Here is a 22827-nt window from a genome sequence, read left to right as displayed (position 1 = left end):
TGTGTAAATTAAAATAATGTAAATATAAAAATGTACAAGTTGCATAGTATATCTTGCTGCATGGCATTAAATGATCCGCACACATGTGATCTCTGCAGGACTCTGCAGAACTATCTGGCGTGGATGCTCGTCATGGAGAGGGTCAGCAGTATGAGCCGGCGCTTCAAAGACGTGAGAGCGCACTACAGAAAGGTCAGCCTCACTCTGAACAAACACAAACACAGGAGAGCTCTCGTGGCATTTAACACTGCTTTAAAAACTGCGTTTTGGTGGTCTGTTACTGTTTTAGTCCACTAGGTTATATTTATGTTTAATATAGGGGTTTCTCAACCTTGTTTTGGTCCCATTTTTCTTTGGGATGTTTCCCTCAGGCTTTGCATGGCACTACAGTAGAGGAGGCCAGGTGGAGAGACTGTGTCCGTTATGTCCAGGGCAACATGGAGAACGCCGTCGGGGCCCTGTACGTCCGGGAGACCTTCTCTGGAAACAGCAAACGCATGGTAAGACTAAAACACCAAACTGGCCTGCAAAAACACACCACTAGACAAAACAGGAACATCCTCCCTCAAAACTTCATGTAATTGGCTATTATCGGTTCTGATGATGATTTCAGCTATTTGACAGTAATTCAACTCCGTATAAGTCAGGATGAATGATCCTAAATGATTTTATATAACTCTGCATGGCATATATAAAACTTTATATAGTTTTTCTAGGACAGTCAAATAACAATAGCAATCAAAATGCACCTTTTTATGTTCTTAATTCTGGCCTTATTGTGTATGATTTATCCATGCATATTATTCTGAAGAAATAAATAGGTTTGTCTTCATCATTTCATCAAAACAACTTTCCTTTTCAGCAGACGTCACATATAATTTCATGATTTGCCAACTATATAACCAATAGGCAAACAGCTATTTCAACTATATGATAACGAGTTTAAAAAGTGTTGTAATGTTGACTTTAAATGTGTCTCTGCACTGTTGTTCAGGTGCATGAACTCATCAAAAAGATTCAGGAAGCTTATGTGGAAACTTTGGAAGAACTGAGCTGGATGGATGAACGGTCCAAGGAAAAAGCCAGGGAGAAGGTCAGATGCTATTAATGGCCATAACTCCAGCACTGTAAAAAACTATTTGTTGAGTCAACTTAAAAAACTTTGTTAGCCTGCTGCCTTAGAATTTTTTGTTATCTTAATTTTTTTTCCCAGTGTGATGCAGTTGTTTCAACATGCGCTTTTGAGTTGAAACAACAGTTATAGTTCATTCAACTTTCAGATTAGTTGAGGGCCAATAAACTTACATTTTCATGTTGTCTGGACAATTTATAAAAAATTTGTTATGTCTACAAAAAATAATTAAACTAAAAATAAGTTGAAATGGCAAAATCTCAGAATTTCAGAATTGTTTTTTAGAGTGTGATGAAGTACTATTATTTCTGGAGTTTATTCCTTTATCCTAGGGTTTTCCCTTCTTTTTTGTCAGCTGAACACCTTTGACCTAAAATATTTACTTGAAGTACCCTCTGAAATTTTAAGTTAATATTTCAATTTATATTCATATTTTCATGGCTCTCTGATGTTGGTTAATGGACACATGACACGGAAGTATATATAAAAAAAATAATAAAATAAAAATAAAATATATATATATATGCTAATTTGAATAATTATAAATTTTTATAAACTTCTCGATTCTATAAAAACCCAGTGGTGAATATAAGAAATTTTAGATTTTTATTTTGATACAAATATTTACTGATATAAAATAATTATTTATTACATTTTATTTTTTATGATTTCATTAATTATTAGCATAATTATCAACTCACAACTCCTCTGCAGTTCCCTCACATACATCAGTTTAAAACATCAGTTTTATTATCATTATAATCTGGGTTTCATATTTAATACTATGTTATATTAATTAAGGTATTTTTATTTGTTTTTGTTGTAAAGCACTTTAAGCTGAATTTCTTGTATGAAAGGTGTTATTTAAACAATAAAGTTTATTATTATTATTATTATTAATCATCTATTCTAATTCTATTCTTTAAAAAAAAACACTTGTCCCTTTTAGACTTGCACTCTATTCATTTGCTGCTTTTTGTTTGTTTGTTTATTTATTTATATAGCACAGTTTAATACAACACCAGGTTGCCCAAAGTGCTTCACAATAAAATTACATAAAAACAAGCATAGTCTCAAATAACAACACAAATCACATAACAACATAGGCACAATTTAGAATAACTAAACCTGCATCACAACAACTCCTCATTAGTCTTTAAAAGATGTGCTTTTAACACAGCTTTGAAAACCGGTAGTGAATTAACGGATCTAATTTCTAATTTTAATCTAATTATTTGATCTAATTTTTTGTATTCTATCTGTTTTCTTTTCATTTATTATACAATTAACAAAAGCAAAAAAAGACCTCTAACACTAGCTTGCTCTATTCTTTTTCTATTCTATCTGTTTTCTTTTCATTTATTATATTATTTAAAAAAACCTTGCTACGTGTACTGCGTTAAGCTAACGGAGACTTGTTATAGCACTTGCGTATCATTGCTCTTTTGTTGATTTTGATTGCTTCCATTGTCCTCATTTGTATGTCGCTTTGGATAAAAGCGTCTGCTAAATGACTAAACGTAAATGTATTATTATTATTATTATTATTAATTGCTCCTACTATCTACAAGTTGTTCTCTCTTTCCAAACGTCTGTTTTCCATGATTTGCAGGCCATGGCAATATCAGAACAGATCGGTTATCCCGACCACATCCTCGAAGAGGAAAATAAGAAACTGGACGAGGAATACACACATGTATGGAAACTCAGAGAACTTTGACCTCTAAAGAAATGACCATCCAAACCAACTAATATCTCATTGACTTGAATACATGAATGATGGTAGCTTGGACAGAAATGCTTCTGTGTGGTTATCTGTCTCTCTCTGTCTGCTCACAGCTGAATTTCAGTGAGGAGAACTATTTTGAGAACATTCTGGAAAACCTGGCAGCCTCTGCCCAGAAAGGTCATAAAAAGCTGAGGGAGCCCGTGGATCCTGACATGTACGAAACATAAATAAATGAATGCTAGAATGAGTTTTTTTTTCTCTCTCGTGACCCGTCACTAAGTTATTCTCTTTGTCTCTGTGAATGTTTTAGGTGGATTATTGGTGCGGCTGTGGTCAACGCTTTCTATTCACACAACAGAAACCAGATTGGTAAATTCATAGCAATAAAGTCAGAAATAATATTACATAATATAATAAAACATAATATAGAATATTATATTATATATAATAATAAACAAACAAAAAAAGCATTCTACTCGCACAACAGAAACTGGATTGGTAAATTCATAGCCATATAATAAAAAATTATATTCAATTGTATAATATGATAATAAATGAATAATACATTTTCAAATTAAATAAATTACAAAAATAAAAATGTGCTTAAATCTCACAACAGAAAGGAGACTGGTAAGCTCACAGCCATATAGTCAAAAATAATATTCTATTATATAATATAATATACAATATTCTATAACATATAATAAATTAATAATACATTTAAAAATGAAATAAATAACAAAAATAAAAATGTGTTTAACTCTCACAGCAGAAACCATATTTCTAAGCTCACAGCCATATAGACAGACATAATATTCTATTGAATAATATAGAATATTATATAACATATAATAAAAACAAATTTATAATAAATGTAAAATTGTAAAAATGTAAAAAGTTAAAAAATAAAAATGTTTAACTCTCACAACAGCAACTAGATTGGTAAGTTCACAGACATATAATCAGCAGGAATATTCTGTTCTGTAATATAATATAGAATATTACATAATATATAACAATCAATTGATAATAAATGTAAAAGTTAAATAAATTGCAAAAATAAAACTGTGTTTAACTCTCACAACAGAACACAGATTGGTAAGTTAGAAAGGCAGAAATAATATTGTATTGTATAATATAATATAGAATATTATGCAATATATAATAATACATTAATAATAAATGTAAAAAATCAAACAAATTACAAAAATAATGTGTTTAACACAACAAAAACCGGACTGGTAAGTTCACAGCCATAAGGTCAGAAATAATATCCTATTCTTTAACATAATATACGACATTATATAATATATAATAATAATAAAAAAAAAATGAAATGCATAAAAAAATAAAAACGCATTGTACTTGCACAAACGAAACCAGACTAGTAAGTTCACAGACATTTAGTAAGAAATAATATTTTATTCTATAATATAATCTATTCTGTATTCTATAATATAAATAATTTTCTTTCATCAATTTACCACAAATGGACAATTTAGTAAAAAAAAACATGAAAATCATACAAAACATTGAACGCACACTATTATAGTTCCACTTAAGAAATCCTTCCTGTATATCTACAGAAAAGAGCCTTTCCAGGTCCACTAGCTAGACCAGCACAGACCAGTCTAGTCCAGCATTGAGATTCACAGTGGCCTAAATGGATCTTCCACAACCGCAAACTAAAAACAGCAGCGTTGTCCAAACGGGGGTCTTCTGTGAAGTATTTGTTCTGGTCAGATTTCTCCTAAGCTGTTGAGGGCTCTCAGTATGAACGCTTTTTCAGCCCATTGTCATAATGGCTCTAATGCCTGTAGTGCTTTTCTCTTGTAGATTAAACAAAGCTAGTTTCAAGCTCCACTGCCCACAAAGCTTGTGCTTCCAGAGATGGACTGCGGACGCCGAGTGCACGCTACTCAGGCTGGGTTAATACAGAGATTACAAAAGCCAAGTGATTATGCAGATTTTCAGCAGGAGAAATTTCCACATAATTACTCTTAGATTGCACATTTTAATGTTCCTGGACAATCCGGGAAACACTTCAAGCTGAATTGCCATTTGAGAGACAAGAGCGGCAGCTGTAATTGCCGGCACAGTGTCATTTCTAGCTCTGCTATAGCTGGAGGACGATACACAGCAGAGACGTTTCTGTCCTTCTAATATAGCTTCTGCGCTCTAGTATACACCATTACCATCACATTATTAAGCGTTTCTTCAACTACGGGCACTTTAGAGTCTTGTGGAGACTCTTTAAAAGACTCTTTTTAGTATCTGATAACATGAATTCCACTATCTTTTGAATTTTTGTCTGAACTGTCATTTTTCTGAACTAGTTAAAGATCTCAAATGACCATTCACACTGTGATGGAAATGACATCTTAAACATTTAAACATGAAAACTCCTTTGTCTTGTTACGGGTAATTTTATAGCTAGAATGTATCCTAGGGGTGTGCGATTATCGTCTACGGTAATACTGTAATTGTTGTTTTAACGATGTGCGATTTGACATTATGGAGTATGTCACTCGCTTTGCAAAAAACAAATTACGTTACAAATTTATTACAAATTACGTCTTGAGCATCCAAAAGCATTCACTGCATGATAAAGCCTATTTGAATGCAATCAGAATGCCAACTATAATTCAAGTTATGAAAGCAAAAAATACCCCTGTATGTTTTTTTTTAATATTTATAAGAAATTATATAGTTTAGTAATATGACACAAGCAAGAGTGCCGTCTTCCCAAATATCAGCACATTAGTGAATGTGATATTGATTTTATACAATAGCTCAACAAAAGCAAGTAAACAAGAAGTTAATATTGAGTGAGTTACATTTTAGACACAATATTGTCTGCTTTTTTTCCTGTTTCGCCAACAAAAAAAGCTCCAAAGCTGGAGCAGAACATTTGCGCTTCTCAGAGAAATACTGCATTGTTTCATTCACATCTGTTTTTGAACTAATCATTTGAGTCAATGAATCAATGATCCATTTATAAAGACAGTCACTTGCTTTGTTTCTTAATGAATCAGCCATTTGAAGAATCATTTGAATGAATGATTCAATTAATCACTCCTTACAGGCACTTGCCGCCACCTACTGTTTACTAAATTATATTGAGATATCATTTTTGGTCGATATTGCAAATCCCTAATCTTTAAATGCACACATTTATATTATATTATAACACGTTTTGCACAGTTTGACTGAACGTTTGCATGGCTTGATTGAAAATGATGCAGGGTAAAAATATTTAGTAATATTTACCTCCATTTTTGTGTTTTCTTCTAACATGTCTCATGTACCACATTGTTGACATTTGCGTTCTTATTGTTAAAAAAGTAGCTAACCTTTGAAACTAACATTATTAGGAACAAAATTGTTGGTTGATGCCACAACTCAGCACTGGTAACTGCTTTAAATAATTTTTACACAATAATGAAATATAAAAATCTATAAAATATATATAATCAGAATTCATACATGCATATATAATAAATCATGCATTAAATATAAATGTGTGTGTGTGTATATATATATATATATATATATAATAAATATAAATAATATAAATATATAATGATAAATTGTCATATTTAAAGCATCATTTTTTTAACATCAAATATAGTATTTTGAAAGTTTGTGTCTAGGACAAGGGTAAATCTAGTCGTGGTTAAAAAACAAAAAACAAAACACAATTTTAATGTGACCTTCAGAATAATTCTGAGAAAAAAAAGTTGAAACCTGTTAGTTTTAATGAAAAATATGACATAAAAGTATCCAAAGTTAACACTTACTGTTAAAATGAGTTGTTTTCTCATGTCACTCAATTAGTATCTCAAAAACGCATTTCCTGGTCAATTACCCAGGCATTATGCTGAATTTCATCTCTTTCTATGCATCCATCTTTCTTTCAGTGTTTCCTGCTGGCATCCTCCAGCCTCCGTTCTTCAGTGAAAAACAGCTGCAAGCTTTAAACTTTGGTGGAATTGGGATGGTTATAGGACATGAAATCACTCATGGATTTGACGATCATGGTAATATACATCTCATCTGATGGATTGTACCAATTATCAGTTAGCTGTGGCTGAATAAACAGTGTTGATAATCTTGTTTATGTGTGATGTATTAAACTCTGCGCTAAAGGATGGGTTTTAAATATCAAGGATAAATTGTTCTTCATTTGACCAAACCTCCGTGCAAAAGAGCAACCACAAAGCTTGTCTGTTTAAAATATGACTGTGATCCAAAAAATGAAATATTTATTTTCACAGGCCGCAATTTTGACAAGGATGGGAACATGAACAACTGGTGGAGCAACTCCTCTGCTGAGCGCTTTGAGGATCAATCTAAATGCATGGTGGAGCAGTACGGCAAATTCAGCTGGAAACTTGCAGGAGGCCAAAATGTAAGCTGAACTTCACTCAGTAGGATGGAAAGAATCTGTATATGAACTTTTAAAAATGAACAAATAACAAATATATGGTTTGTACTTCCAGTACTTGTAGTACGTGCATGCTTTGGGTCCAATCTAAGCATTTCCACTGCCCTTAAATAAAAAAATATATATATCTGCTGGTTGGTCAAGCAAAAATCCTTGGTATAAATTCTTGAAACTAATATAATTTTTTTTAGCCACTAAAAATGAATGGATTTTAAAACTAGACCGAAATGTTTAGATTAAAATGTTTTTACAAACATTGAAAATGACTCGTTATTTAGTAGTCATATTCGCTTACCCCACTAGCATTTTTTTGTGCTATATTTATTGATTTTTTTGTAAATATGGTAAATGTATTCACTGCATTCTCTGAATTTTGCTTCTTTTAAGGATGTTTAAATACTTTTACTGACTTTCATAAAATATGGCAGCAATGTCTTAAACTGTATTCAGATTTGCCACAGCATCAAAGTCTATCAATTCTTCTAATATCCAACTATAATATACACATTCACTCTAAAAAATTATTTTCTTACTTTGTATTTTTGTCTTGTTTTCTAGTATAAATAACTAAACATTCCTACATAAAGATACATTTACTTGAGAAGTAATATGACATAAAATATTGAGTCTTGTTTTCTGAAAAAATGTATACAAATTTTGTTTGTTTTGCTTAAGAAAAAATATCTGCCAAAGGGGTAATACAAATCTTAATCTTAATTCAAAGGGAAAATAAGTTTTTCTTTCATGCCCCATTGACAGATATTTTTTTTTAATCTTAATTAAAGAATGTTTAGGTATTTATACTAGAAAACAAGACAAAAATACTAAGTAAGAAAATCATTTTTTGCAGTGTTCATTTTATAGCTCAGTCCGTAAACAAATCTTTTTTATTCCTCCTAAAAAAATAAAAACAAATAAAGACTATAAAAACAGTGCTGTTATTGTAAACTTAGTTTTGTTAATCAAAATAAAGTTGAAATAAAAGAAAATATAAATATTAGATGAAAAACAAACTTAAAAAACAAAAAAACAAATTTAAGTTGAAGTACTAAAATTACTAAAAACTAAAATAAAAAACAAATGATTTTATATATATATATATATATATATATACACAGTATTATATATATATATATAATATAAAACTAATAAAAACAACAGAGTACAAGAATTCCTAAAAATTAAAAAAAGAACACTGAAAATATCAAATTAAAAGCTGATTTAAAATATTAGTAAATACTATAATATGATATAAGTAATATTTAAGTAACACTGAACATTGTTACACTAATGTTGTTGCAGGTCAGTGGCATCACAACACTAGGAGAGAATATTGCCGACAACGGTGGCGTTCGTCAAGCATATAAGGTTTGTAGAATTAAATCCCTATAAACAACTAGAAACACAGTGAGAAGTGCTTACATCTTAAAATTCTTGTTGTTGTGTGTGTGACATTAGGCGTATATGAAGTGGGTGGAGAGGGAGGGCGAGGAGCCACGTCTTCCCGGACTGGAAATGGATCACAAACAGCTCTTCTTTCTAAACTTTGCCCAGGTATGAATGACATCCACTTTAGGACGCCTGCATGTGCTCACCTTGATGCCCATGCAAGGTCAGTCTCACAAGGAGCGTATCAAATTAAACTGACACTGCTTAAAAGATACAGGTGCTGCTTAACCTCTAATATGTGCTTAAGGCATGAAATCAGTGATTGAATCATGCCATCCGATGGGATGAGTGCTGCTTTGAAGGACTTGGATTTGAAATGTCATTATTTGGACGGGCACATTTCAAAATATGTGTTAATATAAAGAATCTCAACAGAAAATCTGTTCTGCAAATGACATTCAAGCATAAAATGCAAGTTAGGTCAGACAATGTTTAAACTCCATGTTAAAATGTGTTCATTTGTTATTGGGTTATTTTTATTGAATATAAAAATGTCTCATGCTTTCTGTAGGTCTGGTGTGGTGCCTGTCGCCCTGAGTACGCCATTCAGTCCATCAAAACTGACCCACACAGCCCTCTGGAATACAGGCAAGATCTTTCTGCGAGATTTGTGAATTAAAGATGAAAATCTAAGTCATACATAAGCATGGCAGTGCATTAGATAACATGGTTAGCACAAGCTATTAAACACACTTGGAAAAATCAAGCAAAAACAAACAAAACAAAAAAGTAGGATAAGCAAAAATTACTTGGCATTGAATTGGAATCTTAAAACTATTGTTTAAAAGTTTGGGGTCTGTAAGATTTTTTTTTTTAAATGTTTTTAATGTTTTTAAAATAAGTCACTTATGCTCACCAAGGGTGCATTTATTTGTTCAAAATACAGTAAAAACAGTAATATTGTAAAATATTATTCCAATTTAAAATTACAGTTTTCTATTTGAATATATTTTAAAATATAATTTATTCCCATGATGCAAAGCTGAATTTTCAGCATCATTACTCCAGTCTTCAGTGTCACATGATCTTCAGAAACCATTCTAATATGCTATTTTGCTGCTCAAGAAACATTTCTGATTATTATCAGTATTGAAAACTGTTGTGCTGCTTCATGTATTTTGCTGCTTAACAGTTTTCTCTAGATTATTTGCTGAATATAAGGTACAAAAGAACAGCATTTATTTAAATACAAATATTTTGTAACATTTTAATTGTCTGTACTGTCACTTTTGATCAGTTGAATGCGTCCTTGCTGAATGCAAGTATTCATTTCTTTCAAAAAAATGTTACTGACCCCAAACTTTCGAAGGGTAGTGTACTGTATATTATACATATACAAAGCAACTTTTTTTCCTTAACCAATTTTTAATAGATATGTGAATAATATGTAATACATATATTTTATTACAATATTTTTGAACAAAACACGGCTTTTTCATAGTCAGTGAGCAAAAATTCTGAAAAAAAAGTGAAGAGAATAAATCCTGCAGCACGTTCTTTTATTTAATAAGACATTCAGACATTTTTTAGTGTCTAAATAGTTTTTAGGTCCGCTGTAGGTGTTTTATAATTGATTGAGTGCCATGTTATTTTGTTTTTAACAGGGTTCTAGGGTCCCTCCAGAACTTTGAGGCATTTTCTGAAGCATTTCATTGTGCACGAGGAACTCCCATGAACCCCGAAGAGAAATGTCGAGTGTGGTAACCTGCCGGTGAAGTTACGGGAGTCTGTGTATATTATACGAACCAGGTAGCGGTTAGGAGAGCTTGGATCATATTATGTTGTGCTGTGGCAGCTGCCTGTCTGTTAGTCTGATATGACAGACACGACAAAGGTGTTAGACACCTACATGTGTGACTGCATAGATGTCTACTGTGAACTTTCAAATGCGCACATATAACCAACGAGTGCAGGCGTCGTGAACGTGCACAGTGAGGGTGTTGCTTTTCTGAAAAAGAGGCATGCTTTTTCATTATCTGTAGGTCCTGTTTGAATATTTACAGGTTTCTTTTGACACATTATTAATTTTGTCGTTGAAAAACATGTGTAAACACAATAGTTCATTGTAACGGGAGGGCTTATTGACATCAGATTTTTCCAGATTATGTAAATGGATAAATCCCTCGGTTGGCTTTCCATTCTGTCGGCTCTCCAAGAATATATCCGTTTTGCTTAAGCGACCCCAAAAACAGCTAACAACTGGAGGCTTGGAAGCCAATAGAGATTGTGGTTTGAATAGAAACCAGTCAAGGCATCATGTTTCGTTTCATAATAAGCAGCCTTAAAATATTTTGATTATGCTATAAGAAATTATTCTTTTCTTTTCTAAAGCATGCAGCGGAAAGAGGCAAAAGCTGGAGTCCTATTGAGCGCTGTTTTCCCAAAAAAATCCTAATGTATATGTGCGAGCTACGAGAATCTGTCATTCTTTAAAATCGAGGGCTTAGCGTTATGTAAAAGGGCCCGTGTTGACAATTACATGACAACCTTAAGACTGTTAAAACCATATCGCTTCAGGCTTTGTGTGTTTTTGTCCATAAATAGCCCCGATTCATGGCTGCCTTGCAATTACGTGACAGACTTCTGTTAAAGCCAGCAGATAATGGCAGGAAGCCGCTGCAATACGGGAATGAATTAGATGCAACGGGTCACTCAGACTGTTTGTTTGTTTCATACAAGCTGTTCGTTCTGCCAGGGAGCATTTCTGTTCATTGCGAATGTTAACACAATGTTTTAGCATGTTTAGGGGCAAGAATCGGATCTAGAGAGACATGTTGTATTAAAACTGAGGGATCTTTAACTATTCAATCCTCCTGGTTTGGTTTTTATTCGGGATTCTTAAAAACATAGTTAAAGCATTAAGATACAGAAATAGAATTTGTATTTGTTTTTTATCAGATCAAGATCATTTTCTGAAGCAACACATTTTGTAATCAATATTTGTTCACAAATTAGTTTTAATACTCTACAACCATTTTTTTGTTTGCTTATGGTCATTGGTGTAAATGTTCACGTTAGGCTTGGGCGATGTCTACAAAATTGGCATCGGACGATGTCTACAGTGAAACTGTAGATGGCGATGGACGATGACATTGGCGTGGGCGGGGGGAGTTAGGGGGTGTGCCCGAAGCGTGAATCCTTATAAGGCATGGAAAACAAATAACGATTCCTAACACCGTGTCAACAGCGGACGCGAGCGGCGCGGCAAAATACTATAGATCCACTGATCTATAATAGATTCATTATATATAGATCAGTGTATAGAACTCATTATAATCAGTGATGCTGTCTACACTGGATGCGGCGCAGCGCGACGCGACAAATCCCAACAGTAAACAGCTGCCGCGTTCTATTTATGACGTGCTGACACAAATTTCAAATGATTTTCAACGGTCGCTTTGTCACGTCCAGTGTAGACAGACTTTAGCTGATGCGGCGTGGTGCGACACGACAACTGTCGTGTCCGGTGTAGACACGGTGTAACGGTTGCCTGTTACATTACAGTACATAAAATTTCACTTACCACATAAACAGAGTAAGGAGAGATGACTGAGGACGATGGCGAATGATTTGCAGATCCTCAGCACCACTGATAAACATATAATCTTGTAAAAGTAGTAAGTACTGCCGCTCCGTAGTATAAAAAGACTAGGTGCGATCACGAATCTCGAAAGTGAAAGTGAAACTAAAAAGCGATCGTGCATTCAAAAGCAGTTTCAATGCCAGGTATAATAGTGGCTCCCTGATGCCCGAAATATATATGTAGTATAATTACCCAATGATATAACTGCGAGGGAAAATATTGAAATATATATTTTCCTCCCATCTCGTATTTCCCTTTAGGGGTTCCGTATAAACGTAATTTTCTTTCCGAACACGGTATTGGGATGCGGCGGATTGCGGGGTATGGGGGGGTGGATCACGATGCCGGCTCAACATCGTGATGTCTATCAGCCATCGGCAATGGACGATGGCATCGTCTATCGGCCCAACCCTAGTTCACATCACATAACTCTGCTGGAAAAACAGGTTATAGTGTTTTACAAAGTTAAAGTGATTCATTTGGTGTTTTGAACATGGTAGCTGGTTTGTTACTGGTCTACCAACTCTAACCAGCTAGGAAAAGACCAGGTCAAAGTCCAGCTGATGAACCATCTAGACTAGCTTGAGCTACACCATTTTTTTTTTGCTTATATGATCACTGGTGTAAATGTTCACTTAAACCTGGTGGAAAAAACAGGTCATACCACGTTAAAGTGGTTAAGTTGGTTTTTAGAACATGGTAGCTGTTTTTCACTGGTCTACTAACTATAACCAGCCTGGCCAAGATGGTCTACCAGGTCAAAGTCCTGCTGATAATCTAGACTAGTTTTAACTAACTATAAAATCACATTAAAAAATCTTGATTTTTCAGCAGGGAATGTGTCATTTTGTACATAAATGTGGCATGTAACACCAAAAAGTTTACTGTTAAATTTTTAGAACATGGCTTGTTGCTGGTCTACCAACACTAACCAGCCTGGCCAAGATGGTCTACCAATGCCCAGCTGATGAACCATCTATACTAACTATAAAAGCACATAAACCATGATTTTCCAGCAGGGAATATGTAACCAAAAGGATTCCTTATGCAAAGGTCTCGCTCAAGGATCTTTCAGCCAGTGGGTTTGTGATTTTAGGCAGTCATATCTCGTAATTTCATAAATTGATCTGAGATGTGGGCTAATGGGCCGGCAGGGGTTCATGTGTTAGCTGGAGCGTAGCGGATGAAGCGACACTTTAGAGGAGGCGGCCCTCATTAGAGATCCGGTCAAGACCGGTGACTGTTATTTTCCATCTTGATTAAGCAGTAATGACAGCAGAACTAAAGAGCTGTACAGGACAGAAGAAAAATTATAGAATGAGATGATGGAAAAGATCAAACGGATGTCAGGAGAAGAAATGCTTTGTCAAGTTTTCTGAAAGCTTATAGTGGAGTCAATATTGGCTTGCCCTGGGTTATTGATTATGACTGTTATCTCTCACGACAGAGACTTTGATCATTTGAATGTTCATATCTACCTTTGAAGCTTCATTGCTAGCCAATCTAAACCTCGACACCACTGTAATGGCACATACTGTTTGATGCACGCGAGGCGAGCGATATATTGAATGCAAGCAACTTAGGAACAAATTAAATATTAAAACTTTGGTGGCGGAACGGGTTTTATAGTGATGAAATGCCAAATAAAACATAATCCCTGAATTATTAGTGCATGCATTTTCCAATGCAACACCCTGGCAGACAAGAAATGCAGCTCTGCCTCTTCATTAAAAATCGAAATTGGAAAGATTTGAACTTTTATAAGGGCAGATACTGGCGTGGACAGAATTCAGTGTGATTCAGAAACAATACTACAGCCAATAATGCACATATATTATGCTCTAGAGCTAAAGTACAAAGAGAAATGTGCAGTATTGTAATGTTTCATTAATGTACAGTATTGAACATCGTTTCGGTTGATTTACTTGCCAATGACGTCAATGCTATCAAGGTGCATTATGGCAAAATATATTACATATGAATACGCAACACTATCAACTTCATAATAGCACGCATACATCAACCAGACGCCTATTTGTGCATTTTATCTGGCCTTGAGGCATTTGTTATATTGAGAACCAATAAAATGAGGTGTGATGTGAATTACCTGTTCTTTATACCGCATTAAAGAACGACATATTTGTGCCAAGGATTGCTGATGTGCTTCTGAGCAAATCTAATTTTAAAATAGCTATTTTGTATCCTGTGAAATTAAAATATATAAAATCACCCTCTGTGATTGTTTATACGACTGCCTTGAAGAAATCTGACCTAAAGGAAAAATAAGTACCTATCAAATACTTTGGCAAGTGTGAATTGTAAAATAGCATTTGTGTGCATATTCAGTGTCTTCAGCGTGTAGTTGGTTTTGAAGGTGTTTCATTAGAAATAAGCTGATATTATTACATTAATTAGAATTATGAAATCAGGAATGATGTACTTTCTTCAGTGGTATGGGGGGGTGGATCACGATGCCGGCTCAACATCGTGATGTCTATCAGCCATCGGCAATGGACGATGGCATCGTCTATCGGCCCAACCCTAGTTCACATCACATAACTCTGCTGGAAAAACAGGTTATAGTGTTTTACAAAGTTAAAGTGATTCATTTGGTGTTTTGAACATGGTAGCTGGTTTGTTACTGGTCTACCAACTCTAACCAGCTAGGAAAAGACCAGGTCAAAGTCCAGCTGATGAACCATCTAGACTAGCTTGAGCTACACCATTTTTTTTTTGCTTATATGATCACTGGTGTAAATGTTCACTTAAACCTGGTGGAAAAAACAGGTCATACCACGTTAAAGTGGTTAAGTTGGTTTTTAGAACATGGTAGCTGTTTTTCACTGGTCTACTAACTATAACCAGCCTGGCCAAGATGGTCTACCAGGTCAAAGTCCTGCTGATAATCTAGACTAGTTTTAACTAACTATAAAATCACATTAAAAAATCTTGATTTTTCAGCAGGGAATGTGTCATTTTGTACATAAATGTGGCATGTAACACCAAAAAGTTTACTGTTAAATTTTTAGAACATGGCTTGTTGCTGGTCTACCAACACTAACCAGCCTGGCCAAGATGGTCTACCAATGCCCAGCTGATGAACCATCTATACTAACTATAAAAGCACATAAACCATGATTTTCCAGCAGGGAATATGTAACCAAAAGGATTCCTTATGCAAAGGTCTCGCTCAAGGATCTTTCAGCCAGTGGGTTTGTGATTTTAGGCAGTCATATCTCGTAATTTCATAAATTGATCTGAGATGTGGGCTAATGGGCCGGCAGGGGTTCATGTGTTAGCTGGAGCGTAGCGGATGAAGCGACACTTTAGAGGAGGCGGCCCTCATTAGAGATCCGGTCAAGACCGGTGACTGTTATTTTCCATCTTGATTAAGCAGTAATGACAGCAGAACTAAAGAGCTGTACAGGACAGAAGAAAAATTATAGAATGAGATGATGGAAAAGATCAAACGGATGTCAGGAGAAGAAATGCTTTGTCAAGTTTTCTGAAAGCTTATAGTGGAGTCAATATTGGCTTGCCCTGGGTTATTGATTATGACTGTTATCTCTCACGACAGAGACTTTGATCATTTGAATGTTCATATCTACCTTTGAAGCTTCATTGCTAGCCAATCTAAACCTCGACACCACTGTAATGGCACATACTGTTTGATGCACGCGAGGCGAGCGATATATTGAATGCAAGCAACTTAGGAACAAATTAAATATTAAAACTTTGGTGGCGGAACGGGTTTTATAGTGATGAAATGCCAAATAAAACATAATCCCTGAATTATTAGTGCATGCATTTTCCAATGCAACACCCTGGCAGACAAGAAATGCAGCTCTGCCTCTTCATTAAAAATCGAAATTGGAAAGATTTGAACTTTTATAAGGGCAGATACTGGCGTGGACAGAATTCAGTGTGATTCAGAAACAATACTACAGCCAATAATGCACATATATTATGCTCTAGAGCTAAAGTACAAAGAGAAATGTGCAGTATTGTAATGTTTCATTAATGTACAGTATTGAACATCGTTTCGGTTGATTTACTTGCCAATGACGTCAATGCTATCAAGGTGCATTATGGCAAAATATATTACATATGAATACGCAACACTATCAACTTCATAATAGCACGCATACATCAACCAGACGCCTATTTGTGCATTTTATCTGGCCTTGAGGCATTTGTTATATTGAGAACCAATAAAATGAGGTGTGATGTGAACTACCTGTTCTTTATACCGCATTAAAGAACGACATATTTGTGCCAAGGATTGCTGATGTGCTTCTGAGCAAATCTAATTTTAAAATAGCTATTTTGTATCCTGTGAAATTAAAATATATAAAATCACCCTCTGTGATTGTTTATACGACTGCCTTGAAGAAATCTGACCTAAAGGAAAAATAAGTACCTATCAAATACTTTGGCAAGTGTGAATTGTAAAATAGCATTTGTGTGCATATTCAGTGTCTTCAGCGTGTAGTTGGTTTTGAAGGTGTTTCATTAGAAATAAGCTGATATTATTACATTAATTAGAATTATGAAATCAGGAATGATGTACTTTCTTCAGTGCATTATGGAACAATGCCAAGAACTTGTCAGACACAAGAATGATTCACAATTCAGTTTTACAGATTCTGTTGTTATTTTTTACATTTTATTTTTCAGTTCAAAGATGTATCTCATGAAAACATGTCCAGGTTACGTTTCGCCACAAAATCAAAAGAAGAAAAGTACAGGTAGGTGGCATATGTCCATAAACTTAATATAAACTTCTCTTTATGTTCAAAATGAAGCCAGTTTTTGGACTATTAACATTTTTTTTAATTATGACATTTTTAAAGCCAATAAATTAACAAATATATATATATATATATATATATATATATATATATATATGTGTGTGTGTGTATGCATGTATACACACACACATTTTTTTTTTTTAATGGTTGAAATATGACCTGGACATGTTCTTTGCAGGTTTTGTGAGATTCTCCCTCATATTACAATATGCCACATGACCACAGATGCTGCTATATGAATATGTCTGGGGCTGGTCTTATTCTGTACATAGACATGTTGACTGTTGAAAGGTCTCAGTTAATATTTACTGACAGAATGCTCTTGATATTATATGGGATCCATGTTTGATTGAGACCATATACGTTTTAATAACTTTCCAGTGAATGCCTTGTAATTATATTGTTCTGCCAATACTGATTGTTCAAGCTAAAATATATGGCTTCAAAATGTTATTTAGCTACCTTAAACATTGAAATATTGTTATGATATATGAGAAAATATGTAAGCTTCAAAAATAAACTTATATAAAGCAACAAATATATTCTGCATCCGTTGTTTTTTTAAACATTCATACATTAAAAACACAAATATACTTTGGTGAGAGTTTTAATATATACGTCATTCACATTCTTCAATTAACAAGTCACATTTGGTTAGACGTGTTTGGAAAATCATAATAAATATACGTTTATAAAAGAATATATTTTCGCTTTAATGCAAAGCTTTAAATACAAACTATTTTTCAATGGTTGATCAACTAATTTAAATGCATTTGTCAAAGATATTGAGGATCAAAGCAGCATTAGTACTCAACAATGCATATAAAATGCTTATAAATGTTCTTGCATTATATTTTAAAATATAAACCAAAGTATCATGTAATATAAAGATGATTCGAGTCAGTTTAGTGGGAAAATAACACTGGATAACCAGAAATCACAGTCCATTCATCCGTGAAGAACTATGAATCCTCTATCGTGTGCAAACATCTTCACTGCACTGTAAAAAACACAAAATGGTAAAATCATTAAATTGGTTGATGGTGTGAAAATGAATTATTAAGACTTGAGTATTATATAATATGGGATCTCACTGACTTTTATTGTATGGACAAAGGAAAACAACAGACATTTTTTTTTTTTTTAAATGATTTGTGTTTGATGGAAGAAAAGGGCACAGGTTTGGGATGAAACGAGAATTGACATTTTGTTGGGTGAACTTTCCCTTTTATTAAGGGAAGTAAATTTTTCGAGCTAAAATCAAAGTAGAACTTAGACTCACAGGTCAGTCTGTCAATGCATTTACGGCCGTGTGAAAGTCACTAGCACATCCCACACTCCAGAGGAAATGACATTGGTGGCTCAAAGACGACGCCGATGGTCTTTTATGGGTAAACAAGACCTGCGACACATCCTGTTATTGAACTTCAAAGCAACATCTATTCTAAAAGAGCAGCTGTGGAGCAGCTATGTTTTTTTGCTTATTATATTATATTAACAGAATATTTCACAGTCACCATATCCATCTTATGCATTTCTGACAAACCGTTTAATTCTGAGATTCATCTAATGGCGGAATACAAAAAACTGGATTGTGAAGAATCAAATGTGTGCAGAAAATCAAGTGACCTTTATTTATATAGCGCTTTATACAATACAAATTGTTTGAAAGCAGCTTCACAGTAATAAACAGAATCAATCAAGCAGTTCATCAATTATGAGACAAATTCTGCTGTAAAGCAGCTCTAAAAAGACAATAGTGTCATTGCTCAGCTCAATTTAGTTCAGTGCTTGTTCAGTTCAGTTCAATAACAGTGTAAAGTTTGTCAATTATAAAACATGCTTAATTCAGCTATAAGCAGCTCTACAGGAGAAAACAGTGTCGTTATTCAGCTCAAGACAGTTTTACTTCATGCTGAAATCAAAAGTCTGGCTACACAAGGCTACATTTTCAGAAGAAAGAAAAAAGATACAAAGCTGTCATTGGGGTGGCACCTTAAAGGGATAGTTCACCCAAAAAAGAAAATGTGATCCTAAAACGGCTCGTTCTAACACGCCCCCACATGTCTACGTCACGATGTGGGAAGATTTGCATAACGCCACCCAAATGTTCACGCAAAGAAAGAAGGCGTAACTTTATAGTTGCTGCCACCGCCGCCGCCATGTTGTGAAGACGCTGTGTGTTTCGTTGCGAAAGCGAAACTACTTGGTTTGGCCTTCCAAAAGAGGACACGACTAGAAATCAGTGGTTAAAGGGATAGTTCACTCAAAAATGAAAATTTGATGTTTATCTGCTTACCCCCAGGGCATCCAAGATGTAGGTGACTTCGTTTCTTCAGTAGAACCCATTTGATGATTTTTAAGTCCAACCATTGGAGTCTATCTGTCTTATAATGCATGGCAATGGTAACAAAATCGATGAGTGTAAAAAAAAAACATACAGACAAATCCAAATTAAACCCTGCGGCTTGTGATGACACATCGATCGGTTTGTGCCAGAAACCGAACAGTATTTATATCATTTTTTACCTCTAATACACCACTATGTCCAACTGTCTTTGTGCGCGCGCACGGCTTCCGGTGCGTGAGGTGTGTACGCGCTCTGGCATAGTTTACATTAATGGGTGTTGTCGCGGGAGGAGCAAACGACAGACACAGTTTATCAACAGAAAATAAATAAAGTGTCCAGAAAAAGGGAATCAAGTGTCCAAAATAAACAGGGGATCTGGTGTCCTCGTCGTGCTGCGGGGTTCGTGAAGGGCAGTGGTCAGGAAGGAAGGAAGGAAGGGTCCAGGTAAGGGGCGGAGTCCGGCGGATTTTGATTAGCCGTCGTACCTACAATGACTGCACTGTGTAAACAATGAGTGACGTATACGCGCGAGAGATCACTTCCGGCGCTTGCGTAAACTACGCCAGAGCGCGTACACACCTCACGCATCGGATGCCTGCGCGCGCCCAAAGCAGTTGGACATAGTGGTGTATAATAGAGGTAAAAAATTATATAAATACTGTTCGGTTTCTGGCACAAACCGATCGTTTCGTGTCTTAGGACATCAATGTGTCATCACGAGCCGCAGGGTTTAATTTGGATTTGTCTGTGCATGTTTTTTTTACTCTTATAGATTTTGTTACCATTGCCATGCATTATACGACTCATAGACTGCAACGGTTAAAGTTAAAAATCATCATATGTGTTCTACTGAAGAAACAAAGTCACCTACATCTTGGATGCCCTGGGGGTAAGCAGATAAACATCACATTTTCATTTTTGGGTGAACTATCCCTTTAAGGTACAAAAGCTAAAAGGTACACCTTGTTTACCCCTAAATGGTACTTATTAGTACCTAAAATGTTCATGCTGGGTAATAACGGATTACATGTAATCTGGATTACATGATCATATTCCAGAAATTAAGTGCCTGTAATTAGATTATTTTGTGTTTTAAAATGCTCAATCATATTACAGTTACTTTATGGATTACATGGTTACATATTATTCACACAATGGCAGTAATCAGAAAGTAGTCAGATATGTGCAATCCAGATTACTAACTACAATTTTCGTCATGTAATTTGTAATAACAATTTGTCTACCCTTTTGAAAGGGTAGCGCCACAGTTGAGAGTTTTGTACCTTTTTTTATTAGAGTGTCTGAAGTCTACTCAATCTCCGATCACATTTCCCTTGAGACTGTCTCTTGTCATTCAGTGACTACACTGGGTTTGGGCTCTTGACTGTGTCTGTTGGGCCCTTTCCTTCCTGAGGTGGTGCAAAAAAAACCTTGGGGCCGATCTGCTCGGAGATATGCTGCTGAATGACATGTTTATTCTCTGGATGGACTAAATGTCTTTTGGTAGTTTTAGGGGTGTGGTACGACTCAATGGACACTTCCTAAAACCAGACTTTTGACTTCGGCATGAAGTAAAACAAATTAGACCACAATAATAGACACAGAAAAAAAAACATGCTAAAAATATGGCATACGACACGATTTGGAAATCTCTTGCTTGAGATTTGTATAACAAATCTGATAGTATCTAGTATGCTAAAAAAAAAACTTTTTTTATATTTTTCAACAATTAGAAGCTACAAATCTGTTGCAATGACAGGGTTATTATTGTTAATTAAAACTAAAACCACTAAAATTTTGTTACTTGAAATAAAATAAATGTTAACTAAAATAGAATTTTAAAAATATAAAAAAGTAAACATTTTATTTCAGTTAGTTGCCAATGCAACATTTCTCATTTTCTTTAAAGTACTAAATTAAAAAAATAATAATAATAATAAATAGTATATAAATATAAACAATAAAAAAAAACTAATAAAACAACAAAATCGCTAAACCTTTAGCTTATATTTTCAGTTTTCACTTTAATTTTAAAATGATAAAAACTATACAGTATATCAATGATCCTAAATAGCACTGGTATATATATTTTAACATGCTTTTGTTTTACTGTTTACTAAGACATTTATTTTACAAATTACAAGAAGAACCACTAACCATTCTATGAAGAAATGCCACATTCTTTAGTCATTTCGGCATTAAATGTTTTGTCTGAGGGTCCACAAATATGTTTCAGAACATTTCTAAGTATCTTTTTTGGTTCATATTCCATTACGCTACTAAACTACATCTCAGCAAAACCAAATCCCTACTGGTCATTTTTTTTATAGACCTCTGTCATTCAAAAGAAAAACAATGTGGTGTAATCTCTGAATTGTTGCAAGATGGTGATTAACAAACCACACTATTGGAGCCCTGTGCATGCAAGCCAGAAAACCAGAGGAATACATCATTTGTCATGTAATGCAAAGACATTTAGACTATTGCATGTGTCCAAATACTTCTTAGAATGACTGTACTTGTAAATAAAGGTAATGTAAGGAAAATCCCAGTTGGAACATGCAACAAAATGTGTCATTATTTTCTCACGCACGTCTTTCTTTCTTACATGCAATCAACATAATACAAGTAAATGAGGACTGGGACAGTTAAGCTCGCATAATGATAACAAAGCACCATAAAAGTGGTCAATTTGACTTGTGCACTATAAAGTCTGCTTTGTGCACAGACTTGACCATCTACACATACAATGGCTACTAAGCTTTTATAAGGGCTGAAACAGTTAAACCCGAAGATTTCTACTCTTAACCCTATAAAGCTGCAGGTCTTGTTTACTCATAAATACACAAATTTCTAAGGCCTCTAAATGATCAAACTGCTAAAAAAAAAAAAAACTGTTGTCCATAATCTACTACATGCTTTCTGTCGTTTGATTGGTAGTTTATACCTTTTAGCAAAAAAATGCCTTTTAATATAATTGTAAAAACATTCACCTTGTGGTAAACATCTTTTCGATGTGAAATCTTTACTGATTTTTATGAAGTAAATGTAAGAATAACTTTTATACTATTAGTATTATTATTCTTTTTTTTTAAAAATCATGTTAGTCATGAGTATCATATAGACATATATGAGTAAACATATAGATCATAAAACTAAGCATTTAAATGTCATATTATTGGGAGCTTCTGATATACTGATATGATTATCTCACTGTTTTACATTACAAGCTATCAGAATTTCACCTTACTTTTTGGCCATATAAATATCAGCAACTGAAACAAATTTTTTTTTTTGGAAATAGCGATGTATCCAAAAAAAAAAAA

General features: G+C 34.3%; 2 protein-coding genes across 2 annotated transcripts in view; one reads left to right on the top strand and one right to left on the bottom strand.

Annotated features, from left to right (window-relative positions):
* LOC107654428 (membrane metallo-endopeptidase-like 1) overlaps positions 1-11844 on the top strand; it is a 28509-nt gene extending 16665 nt beyond the window's left edge. Inside the window, exons 13-24 of the mRNA XM_016441476.1 lie at positions 99-192; positions 372-500; positions 995-1093; positions 2745-2828; positions 2972-3075; positions 3172-3230; positions 6782-6901; positions 7139-7272; positions 8611-8676; positions 8767-8862; positions 9269-9345; positions 10362-11844. Of these exons, the coding sequence (XP_016296962.1) occupies positions 99-192; positions 372-500; positions 995-1093; positions 2745-2828; positions 2972-3075; positions 3172-3230; positions 6782-6901; positions 7139-7272; positions 8611-8676; positions 8767-8862; positions 9269-9345; positions 10362-10461 (1162 nt within the window). The 3' untranslated portion in view covers positions 10462-11844. The remainder of the gene's footprint in view (positions 1-98; positions 193-371; positions 501-994; positions 1094-2744; positions 2829-2971; positions 3076-3171; positions 3231-6781; positions 6902-7138; positions 7273-8610; positions 8677-8766; positions 8863-9268; positions 9346-10361) is intronic.
* Positions 11845-17739: 5895 nt separating this feature from the next.
* The window catches only part of LOC107654427 (prostamide/prostaglandin F synthase-like), a 15260-nt gene continuing 10172 nt past the window's right edge, over positions 17740-22827 (bottom strand). Inside the window, exon 7 of the mRNA XM_016441475.1 lies at positions 17740-18151. Coding sequence (XP_016296961.1) covers positions 18125-18151 — 27 coding nt within the window. The 3' untranslated portion in view covers positions 17740-18124. The remainder of the gene's footprint in view (positions 18152-22827) is intronic.

The sequence above is a fragment of the Sinocyclocheilus anshuiensis genome, unplaced genomic scaffold (genome assembly GCF_001515605.1).
Source record: "Sinocyclocheilus anshuiensis isolate Anshui unplaced genomic scaffold, SAMN03320099.WGS_v1.1 scaffold527, whole genome shotgun sequence".
In the NCBI taxonomy this organism is placed as follows: Eukaryota; Metazoa; Chordata; class Actinopteri; order Cypriniformes; family Cyprinidae; genus Sinocyclocheilus; species Sinocyclocheilus anshuiensis.
This window is presented reverse-complemented; position numbering and strand designations above follow the sequence as displayed.